We start from the raw sequence: 18,681 nt of genomic DNA on the forward strand, positions 1-18,681 counted from the left end.
GACATTGTCTGGAAAATACACAAGTTAACAACATTTGCCTTGCAAAAGGACAACATAAGATACTCCACAAAGCCTCAGAGCCTAATACACCACACTGACAGATATTTCACCGCTACTTACTGACAAGTACTCTTTCATGATGTCAAAGTTTGCAAAACCAATGATGATCCAGACAATCAGTGTAACCACAGAAATACCAACAATAAACGGAACAAAATAGCCACTCAGTTTGTCCGCAAACTGTTGAATTGGAGCCTGTAAAAGTCAAAATGTATTTTATTTAGATTTATAAAATGAAAAGTAAATTAAAAATTATATTACCACAGATTTCATGAAAACCAATCTTTTTTTCTTTGTTTTACCTTTCATTTTTCTCTCTTCACCCTCCCCTCCAAATTAGTAATGGCACAGCAATTTACAGCACACTAGGATAGAGCTTTTGAATAATTGCAGTATTGGAAACATCAAAATAAAATGTTATAAACTCTAGTGTTGCTCTAATTTGCCTAAACTGCCCATATCCCGTGTCATAATTTTAAGGAAATTCCTTAGTTAAAAAAGGTAGCAGCCTTTGTGCCATTTTCATGCATTATTTTGTTTTTCGATAACCCAAACAGGTAGGAAGTGGCCTTTTAAATTTTCTGGGTTGTTTTACTTTCTTAGAAACCTACTATGATACTCCTAAACTACTTAATATTTAAAAGAGTTGAAAATTAGCATGAATGATGACCTACTATTTAAAGCACATAAAATCAGTTCTGTTCACCTATATACATCTGGATTCCAATAAATACATAATTATGATTTCATTACAATGGTACTAGAACATGAGAACATAAGAAATAGGAGCAGGAGTAGGCCATATGGCCCTCGAGCCTGCTTCGCCATTCAGTAAGATCATGGCTGTTCTTCAACCTCAACTCCACTTTCCTCAATGACTGAGCATCCACAGCCCTTTGGGGTAGAGAATTCCAAACATTCATGAACCTCTGATTGAAGAAATTCCTCCTCATCTCAGTCCTAAATATCCGACCCCTTATCCTGAGACCATGTCCCCTAGTTCTAGACTCTCCAGCCAGGGGAAACATCCTCTCAGCATCTACCCTGTCAAGCCCTCTTAGAATCTTACATGTTTCAATGAGATCATCTCTCATTCTTCTAAACTCCAGAGGTTATAGGCCCATTCTACTCAATTTCTCCTCATTGATCAGCCCTCTCATCCCAGGAATCAGTCTAGTGAACCTTCGTATATCCCTTTTTAGGTAAGGAAACTGCACACAGTACTTCAGGTGTGGTCTCACCAAAGTCCTGTACAATTGCAACAAGACTTCATTACGCTTGTACTCCAACCACCTTGCAATAAAGGCCTACATCATTTGCCTTCCTAATTGCTTGCTGTACCTGCATGTTAACTTTCCGTGATTCATGTACAAGGACACCCAAATCCCTCTGAACACCAACATTTAATAGTTTCTCACCATTTAAAAAATATTCAGTTTTTCTATTTTTCCTACCAAAGTGAATAACCTCACATTTCCCCACATTATACTCCATCTGCCATCTTCTTGTCCGCTTATTTAACCTGTCGCTATCCCTTTGCACCCTCTTTGCATCCTCCTCACAGCTTACTTTTCCACCTAGCTTTATATAGTCAGCAAACTTGGATGCATTACACTCGGTCCCTTCATCTAAGTCATTAATATAGATTGTAAATAGCTGGGGCCCAAGCAATAATCCTTGTGGCAACCCACTAGTTACAACCTGCCAACCCAAAAATGATCTGTTTATTCCTACTCTTTGTTTTCTGTCCGTTAACCAATCCTCAATCCATGCTAATATATTATCCCAACTCCATGAGCCCTTATCTTGTGTGACAACCTCTTATGTGGCACCTTATCGAATGCCTTTTGAAAATCCAAATATATTACATCCAATGGTTCCCCCTTATCTACCCTGCCATTTACACCCTCAAAAAACTAATAGATTTGACAAACACGATTTCCCTTTCATAAAACCGTGATGACTCTGCCTAAACATATTATGTAAGGAATCTTACAACACCAGGTTATAGTCCAACAAATTTATTTTAAAATAAATTTGTTGGACTATAACCTGGTGTTGTAAGATTCCTTACATTTGTCCACCCCAGTCCATCACCGGCATCTCCACATCATAAACATATTATGATTTTCTAAGTGTCCTGTTACTATGTCCTTAATAATAGATTCTAGCATTTTCCCCACTACTGATGTCAGGCGAAGTTCCCTGTTTTTTCTTTCCCTCCTTCCTTGAATACTGAATTAGAATGGTTATATAATTATTATAGCAGCAGATTTTTTTTTTATAAGGACATCTGCACCTTTGTTATCTGACAGTAAAGTAACTGATAGATTACCCTTTCATGCTAATTGAATATTCTGTTCACAAACAAAACTAAATATTAATACTTCTTAAATTAAGAAAAAAAATGGATTATATGCATGGGCCTAGAATTTGGATCGTGCCTGAATTGGGACGCAATCTGTGTGCAGCACATGCTGCACATGCCAAATGAGACCGACAGTAGGACCACGGCAAATTGGTCCCCCGGTCTGATTAGTGTAGTACCGGCGAGCTGCAGGTTCCAGTTGCAGCCTCAGAGGCAACTTGTGGGTCTTGGGGGGATAGCAAGATTGGCTGGCTCAGAAGCTGGCCAAGGGACTGTGGTAAGTCTGGGGAGAGGTAACGAGCGGTAACAATCCGCAGTTTTAATGTGGAGCCAGAAGGAGCCCTACTCCTCCTCCTGGCTGTACATTACATTAAGGTAAGTATTTTTTAAACAAACTTACCTATCTGGTGGCAATCATGCAGCGGTCCCTTTAATGACTGCTGGTTAGGCTGCATGTAGTCCAAGTGACCCTGAATGCAGCAGGCCTGACAACTGCTTCATTCAGGACAAACCAATTTCCAGTTTGGGTCCCAAAACAGGCATTACGCCCCTTATTAACATATTCAAAGAGCCTAACACCTGTTTTAGGCGGCCGCCAGGGACGCCTCGAGAACACCCAAACCAAATGGTGTCGGACATGATTCAGACGCTGCTCGGGCATGGGAGATTGGCCCCCTAAATTGGACTTCTTTGCACTTGTTTTCTGTCAAGAAAATGAGCGCTGCAAGGTCTAATTTCATGCCCACTAATGCTTGAAGGCACAACAAGGGTAATTTTCTCTTTCACTACATGGAAATGAAAATCGTGTGGGTTCCATAATGGGTGGGCGATCCGCTCCCAAGGTATAATTTATCCAATGATTCTATCAAGTTTGGTCACCCTTTGCCTCCATTTTGTGAAAATTATATTGCCAAACAGCAGTCACAAAAGTACTCATGAAAAGGTGCCTTGTTCTAAAATTACATTATAATTGTACAGTTCCATTACAAATTAATGGCACTCCAAACATATTAGGAGGCTACCCAAATCCATGTACAAATATAACTATTCTTTAATTGCACAATGCAAGGATGGCAGATCTACCTTTGATATCTGTGCTTCTTCTACCAGCTTAACAATTTGTGACAATGTTGTGTCTGAACCAACATGGGTAGCTTGAATAAGCAGAGAACCCTGTGCATTAATAGAACCAGCTATCACCGTGCTTCCTGTTCTTTTTAGAACTGGCATAGGCTCTCCTGTAAAAACAAAATCAGAAAGTTATATATGTATAGTGTGAATCTGTAGTCTTAATTCCATACTCCACAATCATACACAATACATATTTAAGAGCAATATCAAGACAAGATGATTATAATAAGCTGGGCAATTGTCAGTCCTTTCCAGTTCTCGTTGTCAAGAAACAAGAAAGAAAGACATTCAAATGCTGGTGGCAGCTCAGAGAAGATCCATGATCCATAAGAGGCATGAGGAAAGACTAGAGCCACATGGTCTTTCTATCTTAGAAAAGCAGCATCTGAGAGGTGATCTTATAGAAGTATATGAAATTGTTACGGGTATAGAAAACGTTAACTTGAATATTACCTTAAATTAAACTGCAGTAGAATAACGGTACTCAGGTTCAAACTAGTAAAAGGTAAATTCTAGATATCAGGAAATCCTTCTTCACACAAATGAAGATCAATATGTGGAATAAACTTCCAGATAGAGTAGTAGAGGCAAAACCCCCAGAATCATAAAGAGACAACTGTATGCTACAATGGGGAGACATTAGGATTTCTCTGGATGGATGAATTAAGATGGGTCAAACCGCCTTCATTGGTAATTATCTTGTGACCTTAATGAGGCCTTCATCTACCATAGAGTCATAGAGTTATACAGCACGGATAGAGGCCCTTCGGCCCATCGTGTCCGCGCCGGCCATCAGCCCTGTCTACTCTAATCCCATATTCCAGCATTTGGTCCGTAGCCTTGTATGCTATGGCATTTCAAGTGCTCATCCAAATGCTTCTTGAATGTTGTGAGGGTTCCTGCCTCCACAACCCTTTCAGGCAGTGAGTTCCAGACTCCAACCACCCTCTGGGTGAAAAAGTTCTTTCTCAAATCCCCTCTAAACCTCCCGCCTTTTACCTTGAATCTATGTCCCCTTGTTATAGAACCTTCAACGAAGGGAAAAAGCTCCTTAGTATCCATCCTATCTGTGCCCCTCATAATTTTGTACACCTCAATCATGTCCCCCCTCAGCCTCCTCTGCTCCAAGGAAAACAAACCCAATCTTCCCAGTCTCTCTTCATAGCTGAAGCGCTCCAGCCCTGGTAACATCCTGGTGAATCTCCTCTGCACCCTCTCCAAAGCGATCACATCCTTCCTGTAGTGTGGCGACCAGAACTGCACACAGTACTCCAGCTGTGGCCTAACCAGTGTTTTATACAGCTCCATCATAACCTCCTTGCTCTTATATTCTATGCCTCGGCTAATAAAGGCAAGTATCCCATATGCCTTCTTTACCACCTTATCTACCTGTTCCGCCGCCTTCAGGGATCTGTGAACTTGCACACCAAGATCCCTCTGACCCTCTGTCTTGCCTAGGGTCCTCCCATTCATTGTGTATTCCCTTGCCTTGTTAGTCCCTCCAAAGTGCATCACCTCGCACTTTTCCGGGTTAAATTCCATTTGCCACTGTTCCGCCCATCTGACCAACCCATCTATATCGTCCTGCAGACTGAGGCTATCCTCCTCGCTATTTACCACCCTACCAATTTTTGTATCATCAGCGAACTTACTGATCATACCTTTTACATTCATATCCAAGTCATTAATGTAGACCACAAACAGCAAGGGACCCAGCACCTATCCAACTCAAAGATCTCATATTGTTCTTGCTCTGTTTGTCTATCCCTTTAAGAAGATGGGTTAAAAAATGACAGATGAATTTTAAAGGGAATAAATGTAAGGTAATGTGCATTGGAACAGGAAATGATGAAGTGGTCTTCGTTAGCAAGAATAGGAAAAGAGGATTTGGAAATGTTATTCCCGACCATTTACTGAAAGTTTCCCGTTGTTTTGAAGCTAATACTAGCAAAGCTATTGAAATACCAAGCTATATCTGGAGGCCAGTTTACTGAACAAATGTGTAGATTGATATGTATCCAAAATAAACATCAGCTCTATTAATGTTCAAAATAGTTGAGTAGATTGGATAATGTACTAGGTTTCCTACATTACAACAGTGACTAAGCTTCAAAAGTACTTAATTGGCTGTAAAGCACTTTGGGACGTCCTGAGGTCGTGAAAGGCACTATATAAATCCAAGTCTTTCTTTCTTTTGGTTCTAAGTACTAAATCTCACTGTTACTGGGACTTAAAGCTCTAGAGTGTTTATTATGCTAAAATGATAAGTACTACTCCATAATCATCACAGAGATTTAAGAATGAAAAGTATAGTATATAATAAATGTAATATTCCCACTATAGAGAATATATATATTCTACTCTTGATAACTGAGTGTCATTTTTTGCCCCACCAAAATTTTAATTATTGAAAAATTCAAGCAATTGCATTAAAATGGCACAGAAGCACTTCTAAGTGAAATTCCAATTCAAATGATGTAGGAATTCAAATTAAGCAACTTCAAAATAATAGCAGTAGACCATCATAATGCAATATTGCCACTGTGAAGATGGTTCTTGGAACATTGAGACTCGACAGGTTACATTTCATTCAAAATATTCAGTATCATGGTGCAATTTTCATATGAATATAGGAACAGGAGTAGGCCATTCAGCCCTGGAGCCTGCTCTGCCATTTACCCTCCTTAGCTCAATAATCCTTGAAAACCTTACCTAACAAAAATCTAGCAATCTCAGTCTTGGAAGCTCCAATTCTCCCAGCAATCTTTCTTTAATCAGTTTTCCTGTGTTATGTTTTTATTTCTTGACATACAATGATTTTCCAACTTTAAAAGCAACACCATTGGAAGAAGCACGGTAAATCTACTACACTTTAAACAAAAAGAATCAAAACATACCTGTAATCAGAGATTCATCTGCCATGGAACAGCCTTCTACTACTTTTCCATCCACAGGGAACTTGCCACCAGGAACCACCTTTATAATGTCGCCCCTTTGGACAAGGTCCACAGCTACCTGCTCCTCACTGAAAGAAACAAAATCACAGATAATATATTTGTTTGTGTATTACAGATCACAAAAAATTCAGAAAGCTGCATTTTGTTATGAATATCGTCATCTTCCAAATCTACTAATAAATGCTGGCAATGTAAAGGTCTCAGACAGACAGAATAGATACATTATTACTGATAAAATCTCCTGCAGGTTTCAGAAGTCATTAAAGCATCAGAGATGTTTCCTAGATTCCAACAACTGAGGCATGTAAGATTTATTGAATCATCTTCATGTGAGAATACATTGGAAACCAGGTTAATTAGAGATTAAAGATCCTATTAACCTCATTCCTGCCAGGTGGGTTAGGCTAAAATGAGAGCTATACATGTAAACATTCCTAAAATTCCCTTTTAGTGACATCATGACATTCCGATTTTGCTCTTAATGGGCTCCGAGGTGTCTTGTGCTAAATCTGCTATTCTAGTAAAGTACAAATGCATTATTTTCCAGCTTCACAATAGTGGTAGATCCACTAATAGTTTAGCTGTCAATTAAATACATGCTGAAATCACACAACTCACTTAAAACCAACTACTTATCCTATTAACAAGTCAACTGACCTCATTGGTGCAGATGCTTGAAATAGGGAAGAGGATGAGAACATAACACAAACCGGATCAAGGCAGATCATCTCATAAAGCAAGTCCTCAAAGAGCGTGAGGCTCGTATTAAAAAGCAAGTGGTGTGGTGGATTCACACATCACCTCTGGCATTTGGGATCAAATCAGGCTCAGAATGATGGGAAAAGTTACTTTAACGTCTGTAAAGAACCAATGGAGGAACAGTTTTTTTTTGGAATCTTAACTTCTTTCCCAGTGGGCATGATTTCATAGCACACACAATTTACAATTCAGTAAGTGTGAAGTGGCAACAAGAACAGTTTTTTTGGAGAAGTTGAAAAATTGATGTTGGTGCAATAGGACTTGCTCTTAGGAGTAGAGATACATTGTTGGGGAAAGTAGACAGTATGTTATTCTGCATTGGCAGTACCTGACCTGAATAATAACATTAGTGCCTGCATTGAAAAAAAATTCCATTCTTCAGCACATTTTTCTTTTAAAGAAGCCCTGAATCAAAGTATCATCCTTGTCACTTTTTATCAAAACCTTCTCTGATTCATCAATGTCCTTTTCAAGACGGATTACCCAAATCTGGATTGAAATGTGGGTCTCATCAATGTTTTTTTTTAATTCATTCATGGGATGTGGGCGTCGCTGGCGAGGCCAGCATTTATTGCCCATCCCTCATTGCCCTTGAGAAGGTGGTAGTGAGCCGCCTTCTTGAACCGCTGCAGTCCGTGTGGTGAAGGTACTCCCACAGTGCTGTTAGGTAGGGAGTTCCAGGATTTTGACCCAGCGACGATGAAGGAACGGTGGTATATTTCCATGTCAGGATGATGTGTGACTTGGAGGGGAACGTGCAGGTGGTGGTGTTCCCATGCGCCTGCTGCCTTTGTCCTTCTAGGTGGTGGAGGTTGTGGGTTTGGGAGGTGCTGTCAAAGAAGGCTTGCCGAGTTGCTGCAGTGCATCTTGTAGATGGTATACTCTGTAGCCACGGTGTGCCAGTGGTGGAGGGAGTGAATGTTTAAGATGCAGGATGGGGTGCCAATCAAGCAGGCTGCTATGTCCTGGATGGTGTCGAGCTTCCTGAGTGCTGTTGAGCTGTTTCATCCAGGCAAGTGGAGAGTATTCCATCACACTCCTGACTTGTGCCTTGTAGATGGTGGAAAGGCTTTGGGGAGTCAGGAGGTGAGTTGCTCATCGCAGAATATCCAACCTCTGACCTGCTCTTGTAGCCACAGCATTTATGATCCAGTTAAGTTTCTGGTCAATGGTGACCCCTAGGATGTTGATGGTGGGGGATTCGGTGACGGAAATGCCGTTGAATGCCATGGGGAGGTGGTTAGACTCTCTCTTGTTGCAGATGGTCATTGCCTGGCACTCATGTGACGCGAATGTTACTTGCCACTTATCAGCCCAAGCCTAGATGTTGTCCAGGTCTTGCTGCATGCGGGCACGGACTGCTTCATTATCTGAGGGGTTGCGAATGGAACTGAACACTATGCAGTCGTCAGTGAACACCCCTACTTCTGACCTTATGATGGAGGGAAAGTCATTGATGAAGCAGCTGAAGATGGTTGGGCCTAGGACACTGCCCCGAGGAACTTCTGCAGCGACGTCCTGGGACTGAAATGATTGGCCTCCAACAACCACTACCATCTTACTTTGTGCTAGATAGGACTCCAGCCACTGGAGAGTTTTCCCCGATTCCCCTTGACTTCAATTTTAATAGGGTTCCTTGATGCCACACTCTGTCAAATGCTGCCTTGATGTCAAGGGCAATTGCCTATACAACGTTAAAATAACTCATTAAACTTATAGCCAATTACTCTGAAGTTATAATCCAATACTTGATTAGCTTAGTTGGTAATAGGAATGATGACTGGATATTTTCAATGAATTCTAAATAATTGTACCCAAATACTTTTCCATTTCAGTCACTGATGGACATCCCTTCATGATATACACATTTTATGTTCATTGCTCCGATGTGCACAAACATCCTTGTATTCCGAACAAGAAACAAGTGGGGCTTTGGAAAAATCTTAATATTAGAGTTCCAGAGAAAAGGGCTTTAAATGTTAGTTAGGCTCAGGAACAGCATTCTCGCCTCCGAATCAGTTCAAGTCCTATTCCAGGACATGAGCACATAATCTAGGCTGACACTTCATTGGAGTACTGATGGACTGCTGCACTGTCAGAGGTGTTGTCTTTTGGATGAAATGTTAAACCGAGGCCCCATCTGGTGGATGTAAAAGATCCCATGGCACTTTTCAAAGAAGAGCAAAGGAATTCTTTGGTGTCCTGGCTAACATTTATCCCTCAACCAGTTTATCTGGCCATTTATCTAATGCTCTTTGCTAGACCTTCTGCTCAATTTTAAAACGGAGCCGGAAAGAGGGCGGGGGGGGGTCAAATTGAGGTCGGGAAACCCATTAGTACGGGTTTCCCGGACGTCCTTACAATTTTGTACTAAGGGCGTCTTTTTTTTGGTGGGTTTCCCATCCAACTGACCAGTTGATTGACAGGCTGGTCTCAGTCGGACGGGAGACCAGCCAGGGAGAGGACGTCTTCAGGTAAGTCTTTGTTTGCATGGATTGGTGGGGGGGGACACGGAGAGGCACAGGTGGGCAAGGGGGTCGTGAGTCACGGGGAATGGGATCGGGGGTCAGTCACAGGGGGGGCAGGATCGGGGGTCATCGCGGGGGTCCGCGATCGTTGAGGGGAAGGATCGGTGTCGGAGGATTGGGGTCAGAACATCAGGGTTGGGGGATCGGCGTCAGAGGGGGAGGATCAAGGTCCAGGGTCGAAGGGGGATGATCGGGGTCGGGGGTCTGCTCTCAGAGGTTGGGGGTCCGTGATCGGGGAGGGGGGGGTAAGGTCAGTGCCAGTAGGCCTGTTGGGCCTGAGGGAAGCACTCCTGCTGCTCCGGGCCCACAAGCTATGCCCACTTACCTGTTAGTCTCGAGCCTTCTCGCCCTTTCACGAGATGTAAAACAGAAGGCCCGAGAATCCCAGCCCCCCCGGGTTTGAAATTCGGAATTAGTGAAAAATGGAGGCCTGAAGCCTCCTTGAAAGGTTTTAAGGCCTGACCCGCTTCCTGGGAGCGGGTTGGCCGCCCGCCCCTGTGAAAACCGGAAATGGGTGGATTGGAGGCGGGTCTGAAATGGTGGCAATTTTCAATGCCACCCCCCTGCCCCCAACCCACCCGTTTTTTACTTTTAAAATCGAGCCCCTTGTGTGCAAATTGACTCTGCATTTGCCTATAAAACAACAGTGACTACACTTCGAAAGTAATTCATTGGCTCTGAAGGACTTCGGGATGTCCTGAGGACAAGAAAGGCACGATATAAATACAAATTCTTTCTTTCTTTCTTTCTTTCTTTCTTTCTTTCTTTCTTTCTTTCTAATAGGCATATTTGTTGGAGGTGGATTATCCTCCTGGAAAGAATTCACACCTGTGGGAAAGCAGGTAGCAGAACCAGGGCGGGGGACAAGAAAGGATCAGCTCGACTAAAACTGATAAGAACATAAGAACATAAGAAATTGGAGCAGGAGTAGGCCAATCGGCCCCTCGAGCCTGCTCCGCCATTCAATAAGATCATGGCTGATCTGATCCCAACCACAAATCTAAAGAACACAAGAAGTCGGAGCAGGACCCGGCCACATAGCCCCTGGGCCCTCTCCGCCACCCACAGGGCATTGACCGATCCGAACTCAGCTTCATGTCCAATTTCCTGCCCGCTCCCCATAACCCCTAATTCCCTTTACTTCTAGGAAACTGTCTATTTCTGTTTTAAATTTATCTAATGATGTAGCTTCCACAGCTTCCTGGGGCAGCAAATTCCACAGACCTACCACCCTCTGAGTGAAGAAGTTTCTCCTCATCTCAGTTTTGAAAGAGCAGCCCCTTATTCTAAGATTATGCCCCCTAGTTCTAGTTTCACCCATCTTTGGGAACATCCTTACTGCATCCACCCGATCAAGACCCTTCACAATCTTATATGTTTCAATAAGATCGCCTCTCATTCTTCTGAACTCCAATGAGTAGAGTCCCAATCTACTCAACCTCTCCTCATATGTCCGCCCCCTCATCCCCGGGATTAACCGAGTGAACCTTCTTTGTACTGCCTCGAGAGCAAGTATGTCTTTTCTTAAGTATGGAGACCAAAACTGTATGCAGTATTCCAGGTGCGGTCTCACCAATACCTTATATAACTGCAGCAATACCTCCTTGTTTTTATATTCTATCCCCCTAGCAATAAAAGCCAACATTCCGTTGGCTTTCTTGATCACCTGCTGCACCTGCATACCAACTTTTTGATTTTCTTGCACTAGGACCCCCAGATCCCTTTGTACTGCAGTACTTTCCAGTCTCTCGCCATGAAGAAAATAACTTGCTCTCTGATTTTTCCTGCCAAAGTGCATAACCTCACATTTTCCAATATTATATTGCATCTGCCAAATCTCCGCCCACTCACCCAGCCTGTCTATATCCCCTTGCAGGTTTTTTATGTCCTCCTCACTCTCTACTTTCCCTCCCATCTTTGTATCATCTGCAAATTTTGATATGTTGCACTCGGTCCCCTCCTCCAAATCGTTAATATAGATTGTAAAGAGTTGGGGACCCAGCACCGACCCCTGTGGAACACCACTGGTTACTGGTTGCCAGTCCGAAAATGAACCATTTATCCCAACTCTCTGCTTCGTTCGATAACCAATCCTCCACCCATGCCAGAATATTACCCCCAATCCCGTGATTTTTTATCTTAAGTAATAATCTTTTATGTGGCACCTTGTCGAATGCCTTCTGGAAGTCTAAATACACTATGTCCACTGGTTCCCCTTTATCCACCCTATACGTTATATCCTCGAAGAACTCAAGCAAATTTGTCAGACATGACTTCCCCTTCATAAAGCCATGCTGACTTTGTCCTATTAAATTATGCTTATCTAAATGTTCCGTTACTGTCTCCTTAATAATAGACTCCAAAATTTTACCCACCACAGATGTTAAGCTAACTGGCCTATAATTTCCAGCCTTCTGCCTACTACCCTTTTTAAATAACGGTGTTACATTAGCAGTTTTCCAATCTGCCGGGACCTCTCCTGAGTCCAGGGAATTTTGGAAAACTATCACCAAAGCATCCACAATCCCTACTGCCACTTCCCTCAAGACCCTAGGATGGAAGCCATCAGGTCCAGGGGATTTATCCGCCTTGAGTCCCATTATTTTACTGAGTACCATCTCCTGAGTGATTTTAATCGTATTTAGCTCCTCCCCCCCGAGAGTCCCCTGTTTGTCCAGTGTTGGGATATTCTTAGTGTCCTCTACTGTAAAGACTGAAACAAAATATTTGTTCAGCATTTTTGCCATCTCCATGTTTCCCACCATTAATTTCCCGGTCTCATCCTCTAAGGGACCTATGTTTGCCTTAGCCACCCTTTTTCTTTTTATATAACTATAGAAACTCTTGCTATCTGTTTTTATATTTTTTGCTAATTTCTTTTCATAATCTAACTTCCCTTTCTTAATCAATCCTTTAGTTACTTTTTGCTGTCTTTTGAAGAATTCCCAATCTTCTATCCTCCCACTAAGTTTGGCTACCTTATATGTCCTTGTTTTTAGTCGGATACTATCCTTGATTTCTTTACTTAGCCACGGATGGCTGTCATTTCTTTTACACCCTTTTTTCCTCAGTGGAATATATTTATTTTGAAAGTTGTAAAATAACTCCCTAAATGAACACCACTGCTCATGTACCGTCTTACCCTTTAATCTATTTTCCCAGTCCACTTTAATCAATTCCGCTCTCATACCATCATAGTCTCCTTTATTCAAGCTCAGTACGCTTGTTTGAGAATCAACCTTCTCACCCTCTAATTGGATATGGAATTCAACCATGTTGTGGTCGCTCGTTCCAAGGGGATCCTTAACTAGGACATTATTAATTAATCCTGACTCATTACACAGGACCAGGTCCAAGGTTGCCTGCCCCCTTGTAGGATCAGTTACATACTGCTCAAGAAATCCATCCCTGATGCACTCAATGAACTCGTCCTCAAGGCTGCTCTGCCCAATTTGATTTGTCCAGTTAATATGATAATTAAAATCCCCCATAATTATGGCTGTTCCCTTATTACATGCCCCGACTATCTCCTGATTAATACTTCTTCCAGCAGAGTTGCAACTATTAGGAGGCCTATATACTACGCCCACTAATGTTTTTTTTCCCTTATTATTCCTTATCTCCACCCAAACTGTTTCATTATCTTGATGCTTTGTCCCAATATCATTTCTCTGTATTACAGTGATTCCTTCCTTTATTAACATAGCCACCCCACCTCCCCTTCCTTCCTGCCTGTCCTTCCTGATTGTTAAATACCCTGGCATATTTAATTCCCAGTCGTTGTCACCCTGCAGCCATGTTTCTGTAATGGCCACAAGATCATACCCATACGTAGTTATTTGTGCCGTTAACTCATCCATTTTATTACGAATGCTACGTGCATTCAGATAAAGAACTTTCAAATCTGTTTTGTGACGCTTAGTTCCTGCTTTTTCCTTTTTTAACACTTTACCTATTACTCCATACCTTCTGTCCCTTCCTGTTACGCTTTCCTCTCTCTCCCTGCTCAGGTTCCCAACCCCCTGCCACTTTAGTTTAAACCCTCCCCAACAGCACTAGCAAACACTCCTCCTAGGACAGCGGTCCCGGCCCTGCCCAGGTGCAGACCATCCGGTTTGTACTGGTCCCACCTCCCCCAGAACCGTTTCCAGTGTCCCAGGAATTTGAATCCCTCCCCCTTGCACCATTCCTCTAGCCACGTATTCATTTGAAATATCCTCCTATTTCTACTCTGACTAGCACGTGGCACTGGCAGCAATCCTGAGATTACTACCTTTGAGGTCCTATTTTTTAATTTACCTCCTAACTCCCTATATTCTGCTTTTAGGACCTCATCCCCTTTTTTACCTATATCGTTGGTGCCTATGTGCACCACGACAGCTGGCTGTTCGCCCTCCCCCTCCAAAATGTTCTGTAGCCGCTCCGAGACATCCTTGATCCTTGCACCAGGGAGGCAACACACCATCCTGGAGTCTCGGTTGCGGCCGCAGAAACGCCTGTCTATTCCCCTTACAATTGAGTCCCCTATCACTATAGCTCTGCCACTCTTTTTCCTCCCAGCCTGTGCAGCAGAGCTACCCGTGGTGCCAGGAAGTTGGCTGCTGCTGCCTTCCCCTGATAAGTCATCCCCCCCAACAGCATCCAAAGTGGCATATCTGTTTGAGAGGGGGATGGCCACAGGGGACCCCTGCACTACCTGCCTGCATCTCTTACTCTTCCTGGTGGTCACCCATTCACTTCCTGCCTGTATACCCTTTACCTGCGGTGTGACCAACTCGCTAAACGTGCTATCCATGAGTTTCTCTGCATCGCGGATGCTCCACAGTGAGTCCACCCGCAGCTCCAGCTCCGAGATACGATCGGTCAGTAGCTGCAGGTGGACACACTTCCCGCACACATGGTCGGCAGGGACACTGGTAGTGTCCATGACTTCCCACATCTTGCAGGAGGAGCATATCACGGGTGCGAGGTCTGCTGCCATGACTTGCCTTAGCTTAGTTACCCCTTTTAAATTACGTTGAAATTAGAAAATGTTAACTATACTAGGGACCTAGGTTCACTAAAAAAAAACACTATCTGCTATAAAACCTGCAGATCTTCCCTTTCTTATTACTGATAATTGAAGTAAAGCTGCCATTTTAAAGACATAGGGCTTGGAATACTGACGATGTCGTTGCACTACTGGATGTGAGGTAGGACAGGACTTCTGCCTGCCATGAGGTCATAAAACTGACCTTGCAATAACTGTGGGGTCAGCTAATTTAAATACACAGAGGCATGCAGGCTATATAAAACTGGGCAAGTGGCTGGAGTTAAATCTCAAATAGGCATTAAATGGCTAGCTGAAGTGGGGGGGTGGGGGGCGGAAGAAAATAGTTGGAAGGAGGGCAGAGATCCGGCAGAGGCAGAATATAAAACCTGCTGCTTAAAGGGGAAATAGCAGTGCTGGAAGAAGCAGGCCACCTGGCCAGTAAGGATGGCAGTCAGATCAAAGAAATGAGCAACAAGCTTCAAGTAACCGGACCTGCATGTTCTCCTAATGGAGATACGGGGCAGGAGGGACACACTGTTTGGTCTTGGGGGCCAAAGAAAAGTCAAACTCTGTGGAAACATGTGGCTGTGGCAGTGATTGCACCTCTTTGAACCCCAGGAGCTCACTGTCGTGCAGGAAGAATTTTAATGATCTCACCAGAGCAGCCAAGGTAAGTGATCTGCTTCCTCGGTCTTGCAGACTCTTTATATGTGTGGTACTCCTTTATTCATCACCCTCAAGTGCCAGAGGAGTCAGAGGTGAATGTGGGATCTGAAGCTCGACAGACGTCACCTCCAGCTGTGAACCCTGCAGATGCATACCTCTGGGCTCCTGCTCTAAAAAGGGTGCTGCAAGAGCATGACACTCACATGGAAGCACTGAGGACCATCTCAAAGAAGCTGAGACAGATGGCAGGGGTCACGGTGGAGTCCAATGCTAATATCTGAGAAAGTTTCAACACAATGTAGTGCTACACATTTTGAGTGGTGGCACAATGACCATCTGCATCCATTCACCCGACACCTCGAGACCTGTCAGTGCATCCAAAGTGGACACTTTGATCACTGGCCTTCAGGCCTTGGGGCACTGTTTGAAGACAACGTTGGAAACTGCCTTCTGAGAGCTTTAGGGTGCCCACTCTAAGGGTCTGCAGGGTCTAACTGATACCATCAGATCTGCCATCCCAACGATCAGTGGGCACTCAGATCCAGGACCCAGTAAAAGTAAAATGGTTAGAATCAACTTTCATGTTGCTATCATCTTTCCTCATGACAGCTTATGTGACTTTTCCAGCCAGCCCTCCCCCCCCCCCCCCCCCACTCAGTTGCCAGCTCATGTAGGTGGCACGATAAAGGATCAGGCAGCCCACAAGCCTGCAGTAGGAATGCAGCCTGCTGAGGAATCCAGTTGGGACTCAGGGATGAAGGCCACCTCCGTCCGAGAGGCTCATGATAATACAACGCAGCGAAGCATCACTTGGCCCCTGCTCTCAGCACCAGGATAGATTTAAGAACAGTGCCGAGAGGCACCAAAGATAGGGATAGTGGTAAAACAAAGCTCCTCTTATAAATATAAAGATGCACAGTAAAACCATTTTGTGATATGAAGTCCAGTGTTCTATGGAATGTCTGTTCTTTGTTTTTTGTGTTTGAGAAGATGTTTGAAGCCAGTTCTTTTAATGGGACACACAGTTCCTTCTATTCCTGTGTAATGAACCATTGCCTCCTTAAGCGAGTCTCTTTTGATATAATCTCGAGGGAGTGGTGCGGTCTGTAGACAAGTGGAAGGGTACGTTTGTCTTCTCCTTTGGTGTAGCCTTATCCTGTGTGCCTCTTATAATTTCCTCTTCCTCTTGCTCCTGTTCAGCCTTCATCATAAAGACATATATGGGAATGGTTCCATGGCCAAAGGATGGAATGAGAGGAATTTCCCTGCCTGAAACTACTGATAGGCAATTTGCAGAAACTCTCTTAGCAGCACAGCTTAAAAAAAAGATTTTTTCTAATTGCTTCAGTCAAAGCTGATACTTTAGATAGAGGCTGTAAACTCAACCACTTTCCTCTTTTGACAAGTCATGCAGGGTTAAAATAAGTCAGGTGGTATTCTGGAGTTAATAAAGGAATTTTTGGGACAGCAGCATTTGCCCTCAGTACCCTGTTATTTCCATACATGCACTACTGTATGGGCACGCACACCTTCTGCCAACACCTGGTTCCACTGGAATTTAGCATGTATTTTAAAATGGAAGTAGCTGTGACGTTTCTGATGTACACTCCAAATTCCAGCCCCTACATTAAGACTACACCACTTTTGACCCCCTCCCCCACACAAAAAAAATCATAGCAATTCAGGCCCATATATTTTACTAATTACTGCAGTAAAATGACATGAATTGCCCTGCGCAGATATGAACAGAAAACATTTCCATTACATACTCAATGCACTGTATTTCTTAATAATCTGGTGAAAATCATATGAAGGTCCATCATTTCTTTCCGGTCTTCTTGAGAATAGCCAGGATTCACAGAGTTCACATTGATATTCTGAAATTTGTCATTTGAAACGTTTTGTGTTCTTGAATCCAAAACACCTTTACCACAAACCAAGGACCAAGGCAAGACACTAAAGCTACACACAGCAGGAGGAAGGAATCAATCATAGGCGTAACCATAGTAGACCAATTTATAAAAGAAAAAAGCCAGCCTGTTTGTGTACTTCTCCAACTCAGCAACTTCCATCACTCCAGTAAGCCAGTGTTTCGGCTGTGATAGCGTAAAACGAGCTGTTGTATACCAACTTACCAACATACTTGCCCGATATTCTCTGTGTTAATCCAGTTTTTAAGCAGTAAAAAATATGATTGACACATGAATCAGCAGTACGTTGTGAATATAACCAGTTGATTTATGATAAAACATTCAGTTTCATTACCTAGTCTACATGTGTGCTAATAAAACTGTTAGTTATGGCTTCATTTAGAGAGGAATTGGTTTCCACTGAGGTGTTCTAATTAAACAGCATTTACTGTAATTGATGAAAAGTTAATGATGTTTAAAGATGAACATTATGTGTGAAAAGTGTACAGGGTGCGAAATCAGACATTTGGGGATAATTTTAACCCCCCCAGGATGGGTGGGGAGGGGACGGATGGGGGATTAAAAAGTAAAAAATAGGAAACCCAACCCCAACCTGCCTCCAACTTACAGTTTTAACGGAGGCGGGTTGGGGGGCGGGCGACTAACTGGCTCTCCGGAGGTGGTTCCCTCATTTAAATATACTGCGGGCCTTTGATTTTATCTGTGTTTCAGGTTTAACGCTGGCCGGCTGGGTTTCCCAGGCCTCTGGAAACCTAGTAGCTGGAGGCAAGAATGGCTAGAACGAACAGGTGGAGCAGGAGTGCTTCCCCCGGCCCACCAAGCAAACCTGCTTCATCCCCACGATCGGACCCCCCCCCGAACTCTCTGACCCCCTGCCGATCTCTCGCGAGCCCTCACCCCCCCCCCCCGATGTCCGACCCATGATCTCTCCGGGGGCCCCCCACAATATCCGACCCACGATTTCTCCAGGGTCCCCCCCATGTCCGACCCACGATCTCTCCCTCCCTTCCTTCTCTCCGCTCACCGACTGCGGCCTGATGCTGCAGGCCTACCTGCCCAACAGCTAGCCAGCCTTTCAATCTGGCTGGCCACAGCCAGGAAAAGGATTCCAAAAATGAAAATGAGGTCCTGAGGTTTTCCGGCCACTAAACCTCCACACCTCGCTCTCTCCCCACAAGTATTGGGGCCTTAGCCTCAGAAAATGATAGGTATCTTCTCAGCATGATTTAGTATCAGAGTATGTACAGCA

General features: G+C 43.6%; 1 protein-coding gene across 1 annotated transcript in view; it reads right to left on the reverse strand.

Moving 5' to 3' along the window:
* Positions 1–18,681, reverse strand: part of LOC137322800 (copper-transporting ATPase 2-like) — a 55,973-nt gene that overhangs the window by 17,693 nt on the left and 19,599 nt on the right. The window contains exons 9-11 of the mRNA XM_067985871.1: positions 6,457–6,584; positions 3,512–3,666; positions 121–255 (exon numbers count right to left, since the gene is read on the reverse strand). Of these exons, the coding sequence (XP_067841972.1) occupies positions 121–255; positions 3,512–3,666; positions 6,457–6,584 (418 nt within the window). The remainder of the gene's footprint in view (positions 1–120; positions 256–3,511; positions 3,667–6,456; positions 6,585–18,681) is intronic.

This window comes from Heptranchias perlo, chromosome 6 (assembly GCF_035084215.1).
Source record: "Heptranchias perlo isolate sHepPer1 chromosome 6, sHepPer1.hap1, whole genome shotgun sequence".
Classification (NCBI taxonomy): domain Eukaryota; kingdom Metazoa; phylum Chordata; class Chondrichthyes; order Hexanchiformes; family Hexanchidae; genus Heptranchias; species Heptranchias perlo.